This window comes from Odontomachus brunneus, unplaced genomic scaffold, assembly GCF_010583005.1.
Source record: "Odontomachus brunneus isolate Ranch 3 - 2012 unplaced genomic scaffold, Obru_v1 Obru_scaffold_002, whole genome shotgun sequence".
NCBI lineage: Eukaryota > Metazoa > Arthropoda > Insecta > Hymenoptera > Formicidae > Odontomachus > Odontomachus brunneus.
This window is the reverse complement of record NW_022639452.1, coordinates 247,107-261,176: the sequence shown is the minus strand read 5'-3', so window position 1 is coordinate 261,176 and position 14,070 is coordinate 247,107. Positions and strand designations below refer to the sequence as shown.

At 38.2% G+C, this 14,070-nt stretch overlaps 2 protein-coding genes across 8 annotated transcripts in view; one reads left to right on the top strand and one right to left on the bottom strand.

The window, feature by feature from the left end:
• Nucleotides 1–330: 330 nt before the first annotated feature.
• On the bottom strand, nucleotides 331–7,796 carry LOC116843081 (probable E3 ubiquitin-protein ligase HERC4). 7 transcript variants are annotated; one of them, XM_032813128.1, is made up of 19 exons: nucleotides 7,589–7,796; nucleotides 6,512–6,674; nucleotides 5,928–6,123; nucleotides 5,729–5,839; nucleotides 5,511–5,633; nucleotides 5,093–5,368; nucleotides 4,852–5,003; nucleotides 4,655–4,771; nucleotides 4,340–4,585; nucleotides 4,026–4,153; nucleotides 3,753–3,921; nucleotides 3,317–3,607; nucleotides 3,052–3,234; nucleotides 2,665–2,751; nucleotides 2,378–2,569; nucleotides 1,909–2,219; nucleotides 1,673–1,822; nucleotides 1,260–1,599; nucleotides 905–1,057 (listed from the first exon to the last, which is right to left on the bottom strand). In XM_032813128.1, the coding sequence occupies exons 2-19, from the start codon at nucleotides 6,512–6,514 to the stop codon at nucleotides 905–907; spliced, it is 3,228 nt and encodes a 1,075-aa protein (XP_032669019.1). In that variant the 5' UTR covers nucleotides 6,515–6,674; nucleotides 7,589–7,796. The 7 variants fall into 7 exon arrangements, with proteins under 7 accessions (XP_032669045.1, XP_032669019.1, XP_032669026.1 ...); XM_032813135.1 differs by having other exon boundaries at nucleotides 6,512–6,590; XM_032813121.1 differs by lacking the exon at nucleotides 7,589–7,796 and adding an exon at nucleotides 7,202–7,534.
• A 3,049-nt stretch (nucleotides 7,797–10,845) lies between these two features.
• LOC116842215 (moesin/ezrin/radixin homolog 1) overlaps nucleotides 10,846–14,070 on the top strand; it is a 25,200-nt gene continuing 21,975 nt past the window's right edge. The window contains exon 1 of the mRNA XM_032811106.1: nucleotides 10,846–11,086. The gene's annotated coding sequence lies outside the window, so the exon portion shown is untranslated. The remainder of the gene's footprint in view (nucleotides 11,087–14,070) is intronic.

The window sequence follows — 14,070 nt, the reverse complement described above, 5'->3', positions numbered from 1 at the left end:
ATCTTGTCGTTACAAATGCTTTCCTTCCAGCAGTGCTGCGTATATCATCGCGAGTGTTTTAATATTGTCCGCTGCGTGTATTAAATCCAAAAATATCTTAATTATTTATTCATATACGGTAAGCTATAAAAAAAAACTCTAAGACGAACATGAATATTCACTTTCTTAAACAATTAACGATCGATTTGTTCATTGTCGCGTTGAGAAATTTTCATTAAAATATTAAACTTTCCCTGAGCATTCCCTTTGAACTCGAACACGTTCAGGCATTATAAAATAATACTTCGCGCTTGTTCTAACGATCAGTCGATAAATTCCTAGCGCGAGTAATATTTTAAAATTTTCTCGCCAAAGATATGGATTATGAAAATTTCTATTGGTCACAAACGTAATTTACGTTAATCACAAATAATTTGTTTTATGAGATTCTCACGTACTGTAATGATATCGGCTTATTATCAATTTTCACAGGATTATTAACTATTAGAAAAAAAACAATGCCGCGAGTGATTCAATTCGAATCGATGTTAAGGAGTTGCTGTTTTACTTTCGCAAACTATTTAACAGCAGATATTAGTTACAGATGAATCGGTGATTCGTATATTCATCACGGACTTATTCTATCACAATATAGAGGTGTTCTTCGCATATCGACATTTAGTATATTTCATCGAATTTTTTGTATGCTGGTACATCACATTATTCAATCAGTGATCAGTGACTTAGTTTGTTTAGGCATGCGTCTGTGTTAGGTAACGGAGTTCACTATTTTTTCTTTTTTTTTTGTAAATATCACTTTCTCCTCTATATAATTCGTATTAAATGATGAATTTGTGGATAGGTAGTCACAAAGATAACAATCGGATTGCGGATTACGAAAACAGTGTTATGTTAAAATAAACTTTTACACAAGCGAAAATCCTTGAGTCTGTTGGATGGCTTGTAGCAATTTATATTTTAATCTCTCGCGCGTTTGATAACGCGGTAGATCCAGTAAGTTGAAGCACGTATGTGCAACAGGCAGGAAGCGTTCGTCGCTCATTGGCTGTATCGTTATCTACAACATAAATAGGTTAATAAAATTTCTGAGTGAGGAAATGGTCAAACTCAATTCGGTATCGTTTAGTAACAAAGTTTTGCCGAGATATTTCGTGTGATAAGTTGATAAAAGCAGAAAGAAAAATTGATAGAATAACACACACGTACTCTTAACCTTAGCTACAGAATCAGTATATTTTATTCAGATATATAGTTCTTACCCTGATAGCCTTCATACCCTGTATAGGTATTCGATCGCTGCCTGTTAAAAAGAGTAAAAACTTTTTCTTCTCTTCTAAGGTCAGTTTGTGGAAAACTTGCCAAAAAAGCACAATAGTGGGGTCGTTTTCAGAGTAGCCCTCTTTGTAAGTCGCATTTTTCTGAAGTTGCTCCCAATCATAATTTTCATTACCGACTACCACAGACATTAATTCGTGACTGTGGAAAAGCTCTAATACTTTGCCACCGCACACTCTATGGAAACCTTCGTGAAAAGCTTTGAAATGAGATTCCACCGATTTGTTCAGTATGTAGTCGACATAAAGGTCAACGAACTGTTTTCTGCGAACAAAGACGTTTAATTTTTTTTTAATTATTGCCATTATCAACGCTAACACATATGATGCCTACGTACTTATTCTTTAACGTTACAGGAACTTTGCTACCGCCAGGTATCAATTCAAAGGTTTTTTGTTCGCCGAATGCCTCTCGATTTACCTCGAAATTCAAACTGAATACCTCTTCGAAATCTGGTTCGTTGTAATCAAGAATACTTTGCATACTTCTGTAATTGCAAGTACACATACTCGTTAGATTTACAATTGATAAAACACGATAATCGCACAATCTTATGGAACAAAACGCACGTACCTGGCGATTATTGGTGACAAATTCTTGACGTCGTTCAATCCTACCGATTCCCGTAGCAATTTTTTGTACAATGCCAACGGGAATGGTAAGTTGATAATGATGAAATTGTAGATAGCCAAACCACAGAGAAGCCCAATTAGAAAATACATGACTTCATCCTCAAACGAATCTTCGATAAACCAGATTGTTCTCGTTTCCTCATATTGTTTGAACATACCATATTTAGGATCAAGTATCTCTCGTAACAGAAGCATGAAGAATTCTTTTTTCACTCCACCTGCGTCCTCAGCTTCCTCGTCGTGAAATTTAACCTTTAAAGGAGTTTAAATGCATTTTCTACTAGTTACCAGTTCTCAGAATCTTCAACTGTAAAGCTGTTTGTTAATCTCTGAGATACACTACATATTTTAACGATTATTTACACGCACACATATACAATTGTCTATGTGATGCAATGCAAGATACTCACTCTGAGCGGTTTCTTCAAGTCGTGAGGATCATACTGTGATAATTGCGTTAGAGTATCCGTAACTATATTCTCCCGTGATACATTCAATGTCACAAATTGATTATGGTGCCGCGCGTCTATACTATCCGTGTTCATATGAAACAATATATGCCTAATAGCTCTCGATGCCGCTTCATTCATCGCGGATTGCATCTAACATAACATATGTATGCAATATCACGCATATTAATCGATTGGTCACATTTATAAAGCATTTCCAAATGATCAATGTCGATTTCTTTTTATACCTGTATAGCTTGATCCGTTTCGAGTAATACAGTTTTTGCCTCGGCATCGAGGATAAAAGAGTAATTACAAAAGTATATTTTATGACGCTGAAAAACAGCAAGAATTATAAAGAGTCATTTACATGTATACATATATACATACTCAATAATACAAATTATATAAATTAATACAAGTAATATAAATTACTGGGAACTACCACTGTAAGTGTATTTCAAACGTAATTTTTCGACCAATCTGTTTGAACAAATCTTTTATGAAAATGTCGATTGCCACAAAAAAAAATATGTATATATTATATGTGTATGCGCGTGCGTGCGTGTGTGTGTGTATATGTATGTATGCGCGTGAGCGAAGAAAAAGTTGCTGAGCATCTTTTAGTCACTTACATTAGACGAAGAATCTTCCATTAGCCACTTAAGGTAATCAGCTCTAATGTCTATAAAGTGCATCAGATCCGGTAAGTGAAAGGTTTCGTAAGGTACTCGCATGCCCTCTTTTGTGACATTTTCTTTATACAAAAATTTTAATAAATTTAGAGCAGACTCTATGGCTGTATTCCACTCGACACTCTGCAAGACATTTAAAGATTTTCAAAATCATTATTATACACGTACGCACATTTTTTTCCTACAATCAGTTGCGCGCCATTACTTTGTCCGCCGTCGGTCGTTTCACGAAGTGCAATACGACGTATTTGTAAATCCTCACTAATCTCTCAAAGTAATATGCTGGAGCTTTACTCCACCATTTGCCCACGATAATGCGAGCCTCTAGCTTTAGATCCAGCATGGCCTTGGAGAACGGGTATTGCAGACTGTTGTAGTTCATTGGATCCACGAAGCCATGATACAGTGGCAACGTTAAGTACACTCTTAGGGATTCCACGTCGGGCGGGGATATTGCAAACGATGGTAAAAGACTATCGGTTATGCACGTAAAAATCTGAAATAATGAAAAAGAGTCGTCGTTAAATATAAACAATTCAACATATTGTTAAATAGAGTAATTCTCTCGTGCTGTGTCGGATAAAATGCAATGTATACTACCAAGAGAATTACTTTACATCATGTCAATATGTCATATCTACCAATTCTTGAATCGTACTGTTTTCCAGTTTGGAAATAACTGCGAATAATTTAATTGCACGATCAATGTCTATACCATGATGTTGACCTGAACATCCATAATGCGCGTCATTAGCGCGTAAAAAAGATCCATTTATACACGCTTGACTTCTGAATACAGTCTCTAGATACCTGGAAAGACATTAAACAAACAACTGTGAGGAAGATCGGATCTATTACAATTAGGTATGTACACATTATTTTGTAATTAGAATGCGATTTAAATTCTAACTTACGTAATTAATTCATGATCAACCGGTGATCCAGGTGGTACTCTTTGACAGGCGACTAGTTGTTCCTCCGTCACTGCAAGAATTTGGGAGGTTGACCCTAATATTCTACAGTCATCCGGTTCTATATTATCCTGCAGATGTTGAAGTACAAATAATTTTTTATGCATTATCATAAATACTGCGAGATAGATATTTCATTTCTTTTCTTTCCTTCATTTTTTAAAAACTGAGGAAAGTCAACTACAATTTTAACTAATAAATTTGGTAAGTGAATTATAAAGAAATATATATATGAGAATGAAAAAGGAAGTACACACTTTTCTCAGGGTGACTGTGGTAAAACAGTGATCACCACCGCTATATATATGCTTGACAACGTATTCAGGTGGTTCAAGACGGTTCTGTGAGTCGAGTTTTTCCATCCATGGTCCAAATACAGCTTGTGGTGTCGTGGAATTTTTTGCGATACCGTTACCCAATTGTCCAGCACCACCTAGACCCCACGCGTAAACTCTGCCTCTAGATGGCACTAGAGCCAATGTGTGCCTTTTTCCGCAGGATATCTATATCATGAGAAACGTACGTAAATTAATTAGAAAATCGTGCGGGTAAATATCGTCGTGATAACTTACTTGGGTCACCGTGCTACCCATCAGTTCAATTATTTGTCGCGGCAAATCTAAACTTGTCTTATCCCCGTGACCTAATTGACCATACATTCCAGCACCACAAGTGAACACACCACCATCCTAGAAAACGGTCACATAAGAAGTTTTCTTGTCAAATCTTTCAATCCTCGATGCATGTAATATGATACAGTAAAGTTTACCATTGTCAAGAATACGGAAAATTCTTCACCACATGCTGCATGGCATACCCTTGAATTTCTTAAAAAACGTAACTGACATGGCACATTTCTATTTTGCATATCATCCAATCCCAATTGTCCAAAGGTATTTCGGCCCCATGCAAATATAGCTCCTGTTTGAAATACATAGAGCGTCAATGATGAATTAAATTTATTCAATTAAATTTTTTTCCCTGTTAATGATATTATAAATGATGTTTACCTGACTTCAATATGACTATAGTATGATATCCCCCACATGCAACAAAAGCAATTGGTACAGCAGCTAAACTGTGAACTAATTTAGGTATCAGTTCCATCTTTGTGTCAGATCCTAGTCCTAATTGTCCATCGCTGTTGCTACCCCATGCATATAGTTCTCCATTGTTGGTAAGAGCAATCGAATGCTTCAAACCACATGCAATCTGTACTATCACTTTTGTACCCAGCGTTTTTACCATACATGGTTCATGTACTGTACCTTCGATACGACCTAAGCCTGTAAAATAATAAACAAGTAATAATTACTATACTTATATATATATATATATAATATATATATATTTTTTTATGTATGAATTGATATATAAAATATTATTTTACATTGTACTACTATTTTAGTATGTAATACATAATATTACCTAGTTGACCCTCTGAATTACAACCCCAGCTGAAAAGTTGTCCCCATTCATTAACAACTAATGTGTGAGCAGCCCCGCATGAAGCTTTTCTAAATGCAAATGGACCTATACCACTTATTGGCTCTGCATACAGAATCAATATATTTTAGTAAAAGTTAACCCAAAATTTTGCAACATCTATACATTCACATTGCATTATAGATTTTTATTATACTCACGTAATCTTTTCCTTCCTTTTTCTTGACCAAGTTGTCCACAATCATTATTACCACAGGAATATGCTTGTCCTTCTTTAGTAACAATTATAGTATAGTTATCTCCACAAGCAACTAGAAACATATTTTGTTTTGTGTAGGATTTTTTGCACAATTAGAAATTCTATATGAATAGTCTCTAAAGTTTATTTTTAAGTCTTACTTTGTCCAATTTCATTAGCTTTTTCAAAATTCACTTCACGAGGAGTAGATATTACTTCTTCCTCAATACCACCCAGTCCCAACTGCCCATGTGTAGTGCTACCCCAACCAAACATTTTATAGTCAATTTCAAACTTTAGATATTTTGTCACTGGATTAATCTCCCCTGCCAAATGGCGTTTTCCTGTACAGTTTTCCTACATTCATAGATATATGATTAGATGCATGTGTAATTACATTTGTTCATGGGATAACTTTCATAAGTAACGAGTACTGTTTAGTGTACAGTATTTGTTACTTATGAAATAATTAGTAAAAGCAATGCTACACGTTGCTAAACGATCAAAGATCTATTATTTTTTTAGTACATTTACAGAAACTACACAATGCAATGATTGAACTGCAAAATATGAGTAAAATTCAAGCAATATATACTCTGTAATGAAATGTTCGTAAGAAAAATCAATTGAATGAACACAACAGTTTATTTGACGCGAACTGAATTCCCGAAAATCACGTAGAGCATTCTAATATTAAGGTGTGTTAGTATTAACGCCGAGACTAAGGATTGTGTCAGTGACTAACCATATTTTTCTGTATCTCATAGTACAAGCGTCAGGCTTGCGGGCGGGATATGTTATTTACGAGAAACGCGTGGTATGCCCTAAAAATAACACTTCTTTGTAGAGCAGTGCTTCTGGTGGAGATGATGATGGTACCGGCGTAGCACGGTCACGCGTGAATCGATCTAAATAACAATCAAACGGCATTCCACACGAGGAACGACGACATTTTTCGCTCCGTATGTACATTGCTTAGCGAACTTCGTAGCACGACAAATCCCTTTTTCGGCAAATCAAATATTTTACACGATAGATGCGTCCTGATTACGGTTAACGTGACAAATAATACGGAAAAGCAATCTTTTTTTTTCTTTGAAGAATACGTTGTGAGTGCTATGACTCACGAGAAGTTAAATTATATATATTTTTGTAACATGCTCAACATTTTGTAACGTAGTACTTTATTGCTTGGTGGATCGTTATTTCAAAGGAACAATTAGGAGAAGAGGGAATGATGATTACTGATTTGACACTGGAATATTGAGGATTCTTTAGAAACACGATATAGACGCGAAAAAACGATGTCGTGATGATTTCTTGCGAACTCGATTGTTCGCGATCATTCGAGAACGCACGATGACATTGCGCAAATGCTAATAATGCTAAGCAACACAAGAGTTAATTTTAATTTTTTTTTCCAAATAGGATATACTTTTTTCGCGGTAACATTATCTCAACGCGAGAAATTCTCAGGACGAATTGGCAAAATTAAAACTGATGATTTGTCGGTTATTCGTGCGTGCAGTCTTGGTTAAGAGACAAGCAACGAGAAAGAAAAATGCGAGAAATTGAATAATCTTATTTCTCGTTGGCTGCGTCTTAAAACAATCCAGTCCCGAAAGCATCGAAACGTTGGCTTAAAGTAGTTAGGCAACGTTAGGTTATCTTGGCGATACGTAGCACGACAGTTTAATAGTTTTGCGAGTGTTCGACTATGAGAAAGTGAAAAAGCGCCGTGTCCCGCTCGACAATCACAAAGCGCGATATGAAGGTCGTAATAACTTGGTTCGCTCGTTATAGTCGTGTCTACTTGACTTACATTTTTGCTTGTCGCTTCGTCAGACCAGAATAACTACTGTTGTCGTCGCGGTTACAACAATTGACAGACTTACGACCTTTTAGCAAATATGCATAACGCAAATATGTATGTATGTAATCCGACGAGAAATCTGATTGTTTATGTGTAGTCTTTTGCAGTTGTTGATCGCGCGATCGACAGATGCGAAAGCCATGAAACCGTATAGCATAGGATGTGTTCGAAAACGTCATCTGGACACATATTATAGAACTCTTCGAAATCGATCGGAATAATTCTGTTATCCTCCAGATTTCTATTCTTTTCTAAGAAAAATGGAATTATTCCGATCGATTCTGAAGAGTTCCATAAGACGTGCCCTGAGTGTTCTCCCTCTCTTTTTATCTCACTCTCGTATCTCTTTCATTCCAACACAGCGCTTGAACCTGGGTAACATTTTCGAACGCACGTAGAAGTGCGTCATAAGTCCATGGCTGCGTTCGCTTTGAGCGCTTACATGCTGTAAGCGTCATTCTATCTTTATCGCTCATTATATGCAGGAAAAAGATAGAATAACGCTTACAGCGCCCAAAGCGAACGCAGCCTGTATTGCGTCGTCTACAATGGCAGGAGGAGTAGTAGTAATAAATAAGCAGTAAGTAAATGGTCCAGTCACAATCGATTATTCGTGAATCATGAGAATGGAATTGATCAATTTGCTTACTGCTCATTTCTAATGGTTCCTGGGGTACTATTCCGTACACGCTTACCGACAGCTGTCGGATCGGTAAGCGTGTACGGAATAGTACCCCCTGCACACAGGACGCGGCAAGCATTACCGCGTCTTGTGTGGAACCATTACTACTACTCCTACTGTCATTGGCTTGGTTTAAATCGTACACTTGATACGCGTACTAAAGTAACTTTCTATTAGATAATCTTAATATCGACGATATATATAAACAATGGTATATTAAACTGGTAATACTCATCAACAAAACGTATTGTATTGATTGAATGCGTCGCCTTTGATATGCATTATCGATATTAAGATTATATAATAGAAAATTACTATTTAGTACGCGTATCAAGTGCACGATGTAAACCAAGCCATTGTAGACGACGCATATCAGGGTGCAAATCCATGCAGCGGAATAGCGGAGCGCGGAATGAAAGTGGAACCAATCACAAGCGTTCTACAGATTGCTTCCGCTCATGATTGGTTCCGTTCTCGTTCCGCGTTCCGCTATTCCGCTGCATGGGTTTGCACTAGAGATGCCCGATTCTTAATCGATTCGATTCTTTCCCTAACAAATTTAGGGAAAAAGGGTTGTTCGTGTTGCTTGCATGTTCCTATTTTTCGCTTTTTAAAAGAAATGGACGCCTAATCAGACGCTTGGAAGAAACAATCGAATTGGTTGTCTCGCTTTTGCTTCTTCCAAACATTCCAATATACTTTTCTCTGGTTTTAAATACAAAAACTGCGAAGAGTACAAACAACACGAATAAGCCTATTTTTGGGAAAGAATCAAATCGATTCAGAATCGGGCATCTCTAGTTTACATTCTTATGGCTCCTGCACACAGAACGCGGTAACACTTGCCGCGCGGAGGAAGTTCGCGTGACAGCCAATCAATATGCTGCTTTTCGTAATAATCTTGTAGTTCTCACTTAAAAACAACATATTGATTGGCTATCGCGCGAACTTTCGCTGCGTGGCAAGCGTTACCGCGTTCTGTGTGCAGGAGCCATTAGGGTGCGTTCAGATGGAGAAAAAAATAGCGGAATGGAATAATTACGGAAAAGAGATATGGTGGGGATTAGCCAATCAGAGTAATTCCGTTTTTATTCCGTTCTATTGTTTGGTAAGTAGGTTTCACATGGCACAGAACTGTTACAGAACGGAACAAAAACAGAGAACATTCTAATCTATCAATATTGAAAATTTTACAATTCTCGATGTTGATAGGTTAGAATATTTTCCGTTTTTGTTCCGTTCCGTAACAGTCCTGTGTTATGTGAAACTTACCTATCAAACAAGAGAACGGAATAAAAACGGAATTACTCTGATTGGCTGATCCCCACTATATTTTTTTTCCGTAATTGTTCCGTTACGCTATTTCTTTCTCCATCTGGGGGTCGATTGTGTACCTCGAAACGAAGTGAAAATTACAAAAATGAGCAAATTCATTAGGGATTGACAAATAAAGTTATAAATATTCGAGTAAATTTGCTCATTTTTGTCATTTTCACTCCGTTTTGAGATACACAATCGACCCCCTGAACGTATCCTTAAGGTGCGTTCAGATGGAGAAAGAAATAGCGTAAGAGTGCGTTCCCACTTAGCGCATTACGCATCGCGTAGGGGTGTATATCAGTTGGACACGGGGCAATTGGACACAGTCCAATCACAAGTCGCTGTTCCAAGGGACCCTACAAATGTCTCTAATCACACGGTGCTGTGATTGGCTGTATCCAAATGCACCGTGTCCAAGTGCACCGCTCCCATCGCGTAGTTCTTCGCGGATCAATCAAATCGTCCCATTTTATTGCCTAACTTTACGACGAATAAAATGGGACAATTTGATTGGTCCGCAAAGGACGATGCAACGCGTGACGCGCTAAATGGGAACGCACCTAATGCTCTTACACACAGGACGCGGTAATGCTTGCCGCGCGGCGGAAGTCCGCGCGACAGCCAATCAATATGTTATTTTTCCGTAAGAGCTAGAAGTTTATTACGGAAAGCAGCATATTGATTGGTTGTCGCGCGAACTTCCGCCTAGCGACAAGTGTTGCCACGTCTTGTGGGTAGGAACCTTTATATATATATATATATATATATATATATATATATATATATATATATATATATATATATATATATATATTTATATATATAATTATCTTTCTGATTGGCGTCGCAATGTCCAAATCCGTACATATTTATACCAGCCAATCAGCTGGTCACGTGACCATGTTGGCGATTCTCTTTATTAGAAGTTCTCTACTATAGTCTGATACAGGCTTAATCGTTAGCTTATCCTGTAATTCATAAGAAACTAATCAATTGCAGTAAATCGAAGACTTGTCGGATTGTTCTTTCATTTCGAAGATGCATAGAAATGAGAAAAATACCAGATCTCGTACCTTTCACTTGTATGCATTTTCGAGGTGAAAGAGCAATCTGACACGTCGATTCACAATGTCGAACGCAACTATAATATTCGTAGTTAATGTTCGTTCCATCCCTTCCACCATACGCCGCCGACGACAGATTGAGCGAACGAGCGTGAGGTAGCGGTAGGGCGGGCAGGCGGTGGCGGTAGCGGCCATATTATCAGTGAGGTGTCAGTATTTTCCGAACGTGACGGGATTTTTGGGTGTGGATCATACGATTTCCTGTCTCGTTGGGCTGTCGCGGGTAAAGCGCGAGTGCGAGTGCGAGTGTCAGCCGGGCCGTTGTGGATGTGGTGCGACACACGTGTCACTGGATTCTCGGGAGTGTGCAAGCAAAATCGAGTAAGTATCTACGTCGAGTCGTCCGTCGTGTTCGTCGCTCTCTCGTACGCGTCGCGGCGAATCGTCTCTCCCTTGTCGCAGCACGTACGAGAGAGTAGACAACATCAGACCGACGACAAGATCGACGTCGAACCAAAAAAGCCGGTTAGCAGCTCTCGTCTGGCGTGCCGATTGTCGACGTCGCTCTTGGGCCGGTAATGTCGTTTCACTTTCAGTCTAATTGCGTTCAATTAGTTTTTCTTTTTCATCAGTTATCCGATGCGTGTTCCGGAAAGGAACGGAAAATCAGTCGTTTAACCGATCGATTAGTAGTGAGGCTACTCAGGTAATTCGCGTTTAATTTCAACTTTTCTTTTTTCGTATATATTACAATTTTTGACGTAGTTCGAGAAACAATCGAGAATCCAGGGTGCGTATTAATTGAAAAAATCAGTGCCATAGTATAAACGTCAGTTCGGTCAACTTTCATTTCTCCCCTTTTTCTCTGTCCTTATTTAGTGCCTGCAACCTGATTTACGTTTTATCACGTCAACTGCACTCTTTGTTTACGATTGCATTAGTGGGTCTCTTTTAACGATAGTTGTATCTGGGAAAATTTTCGCGCCAAAACTTGACAGAATTTCGACTTGTTTACAAAAGACACAATAGGTTTGTTCGAGTTGCTTGTACTATTCACACTTACACCTAATGCCTGTTGCACACTAGTGCACCTCATACAATACAAATTTTCCAAAATACGTTCTGAAGGCGTTTTTAGGACGGAAGGATGTCATCAAAATATTTTTAGGACGTCCTTTGAAGATGTGAGCTGTCTGAAAATAGCTAATATCCATTAAGTTTATTCGCATTAATTCAACTTTTTATATTTTCATACTTAGTGCACATTAATTCTTTAGAGGTTCTAAAAATGACGTCATGATTTCCGTTCATGTTACGAGTGTAAATGCAATTCTGATACACTTTTTACACTTGATCCTAACCAAGAGTGAAAAGTGTGTCAGAATTGCATTTACACTCGTAATACGAACGGAAAACATGATACCATTTTTAGAACCTCTAAAGAATTAATGTGCATTAAGTGTGAAAGTGTAAAAAATTCAATTAATGTGAATAAACTTATTGGATATTAGCTATTTTTAGAAAATTCACACTTTCAAAGGACGTCCTAAGAATATTCTGATGACGCTCCTCCGTCCTGAAAACGTATCTTCAGAATGTATTTTCGAAAATTTGTGTTGTTTGGAGTGCACTAGTGTGCAACGGGCATTAGGTGTAAAAGTACAAGCAACTCGAACAAACCTAATGTCGCACGTTGGAAAATGGCCATCTTCGACATTCCTGTGAAAATCAAGTCAGAGTTTATCGTTCGAGACGAAGGTTATTCGATGTTCGATATCCGGCGTGATATGCTCATTGATCACGAAAAGGGCATAAAAAATTGGCAGCTGAAATTTTGTCAATTGAACAAAACTGTTAGTGCGTCGATCAATTGTGTGAGTTAGGAAAGAATAAGAAATCGCTTATAATACTTATTTATCGCTATTCGTTCTTGGCCATCTTGTACTCGCGACACGGCTTCTTGACCTATCGTTAGGCTGTATAGAGGTTACATCGCGTCAAAGTACATACTCGCTATGCCCAGCGGCGTTTGCCGATCAGTCTTGTCGAGAGATCCTTGGATGTTCGTTCTTTTCATCGCACGTGCAACGTTCGAATCCGTCTGTCTTTGTATTGTCAGTATTTATCCGAGAAATTATTCGAGAGTTACATGGTTTTCTTGACTAAAGATTTTACCGAAGAAAAAATAAGATAATCTCTGTGTTATGCGAATTTTATCCTTAATCTATTTTAGGATTCTATGGCGGAATGAAATCGTTGCGGTTCTCGCGGTTATTACGTGAACGTCGCGTATATGATCATCACTCGACAGAGAGTCGCATAACAAGGATTACCGCCGTAAATGGTGCAGCTTCTGTCCGCTTAGGAGCATAACTATTGGGAAGCAATACCGCGTAGTTACTGTCAACGACTCGTAAATCTCGTTGACGCAAATATACAGATAGAAAATCCGTGGCAACGAAGGTTATTCGTTTGGACGTTTAGAGTCGCTGGGCATCTATCAATTTACGTTTTCTTATTGTGCGCGCTACAGTTGGATCTTTTGTGTTATAAAATATCTTCTATATTATATTTTATATACACTATGTGCGCGTGGTGTGAGTTTGAGATTGATTATGAAATGAAACAATCTCGATATGATGGGTGATCGATATGATGCGACAATTCGCTATTAGAGCTTGTCAATGAACGACCTCGAGGAGGATGATTAGGTATTATTAGAGCTATCGAGGACTTGTATTCTCGTTGCACGTTTGTCGGCAAAAACGCCGTCTGATTATCTCGTATATCATCTTGATTCGTAACACGCGATCTTCATGTTATGAATCTTGGAAAGTCGTTGTTAGAATCGAGTGGCATTAATCGGCGCTAAAGTAGAGACAAATCTGTTTAAATGCGACTGATTTCGTATCGGACAAATCGATAACGAATGCGTGGAATGTAAAGAGAATTGTATTAAATTTTGTACTCAACATTAAATGTTTAGTTTTACTATATTTCCCCGGATTGTAAGGATGCGTTTCCGGTTGTTTATTATATTAGGCGACAGATATATTCTATCTATATGTGCGTGGGGATATGTATACTATTTTTGCGATGAGGAGAGCCCGACAAAAGCTGAACGAGATAGTCGCGGTTCAACGAACGTACGTGCCGTGTGAGTCCTAGATAAAAGGGGAATGCTAGACCACGCAACGTACAACACAGACGGGCACTCCTCGCTGCACTCTGGCCGTTCTCTGGCGGATGTCGGTCACGTGGATTTGCATCGTAACTCGATGCGACTCGTCTCTTGTCCGTCCTGTTTGTTTCTTTCGTCTCTCTCTCTCTCTCTCTCTCTCTCTCTCTCTCTCTCTCTCTCTCTC

What these genes read in the sequence shown, in the direction of transcription:
- LOC116843081 (XM_032813128.1), bottom strand. An exon ending in AGCTAATGAAATTGGACAAA is followed by an intron (nt 5,840 to 5,927) that starts GTAAGACTTAAA and finishes ATATGTTTCTAG; the next exon opens with TTGCTTGTGGAGATAACTAT. An exon ending in GTTGATCATGAATTAATTAC is followed by an intron (nt 3,922 to 4,025) that starts GTAAGTTAGAAT and finishes ATGTCTTTCCAG; the next exon opens with GTATCTAGAGACTGTATTCA.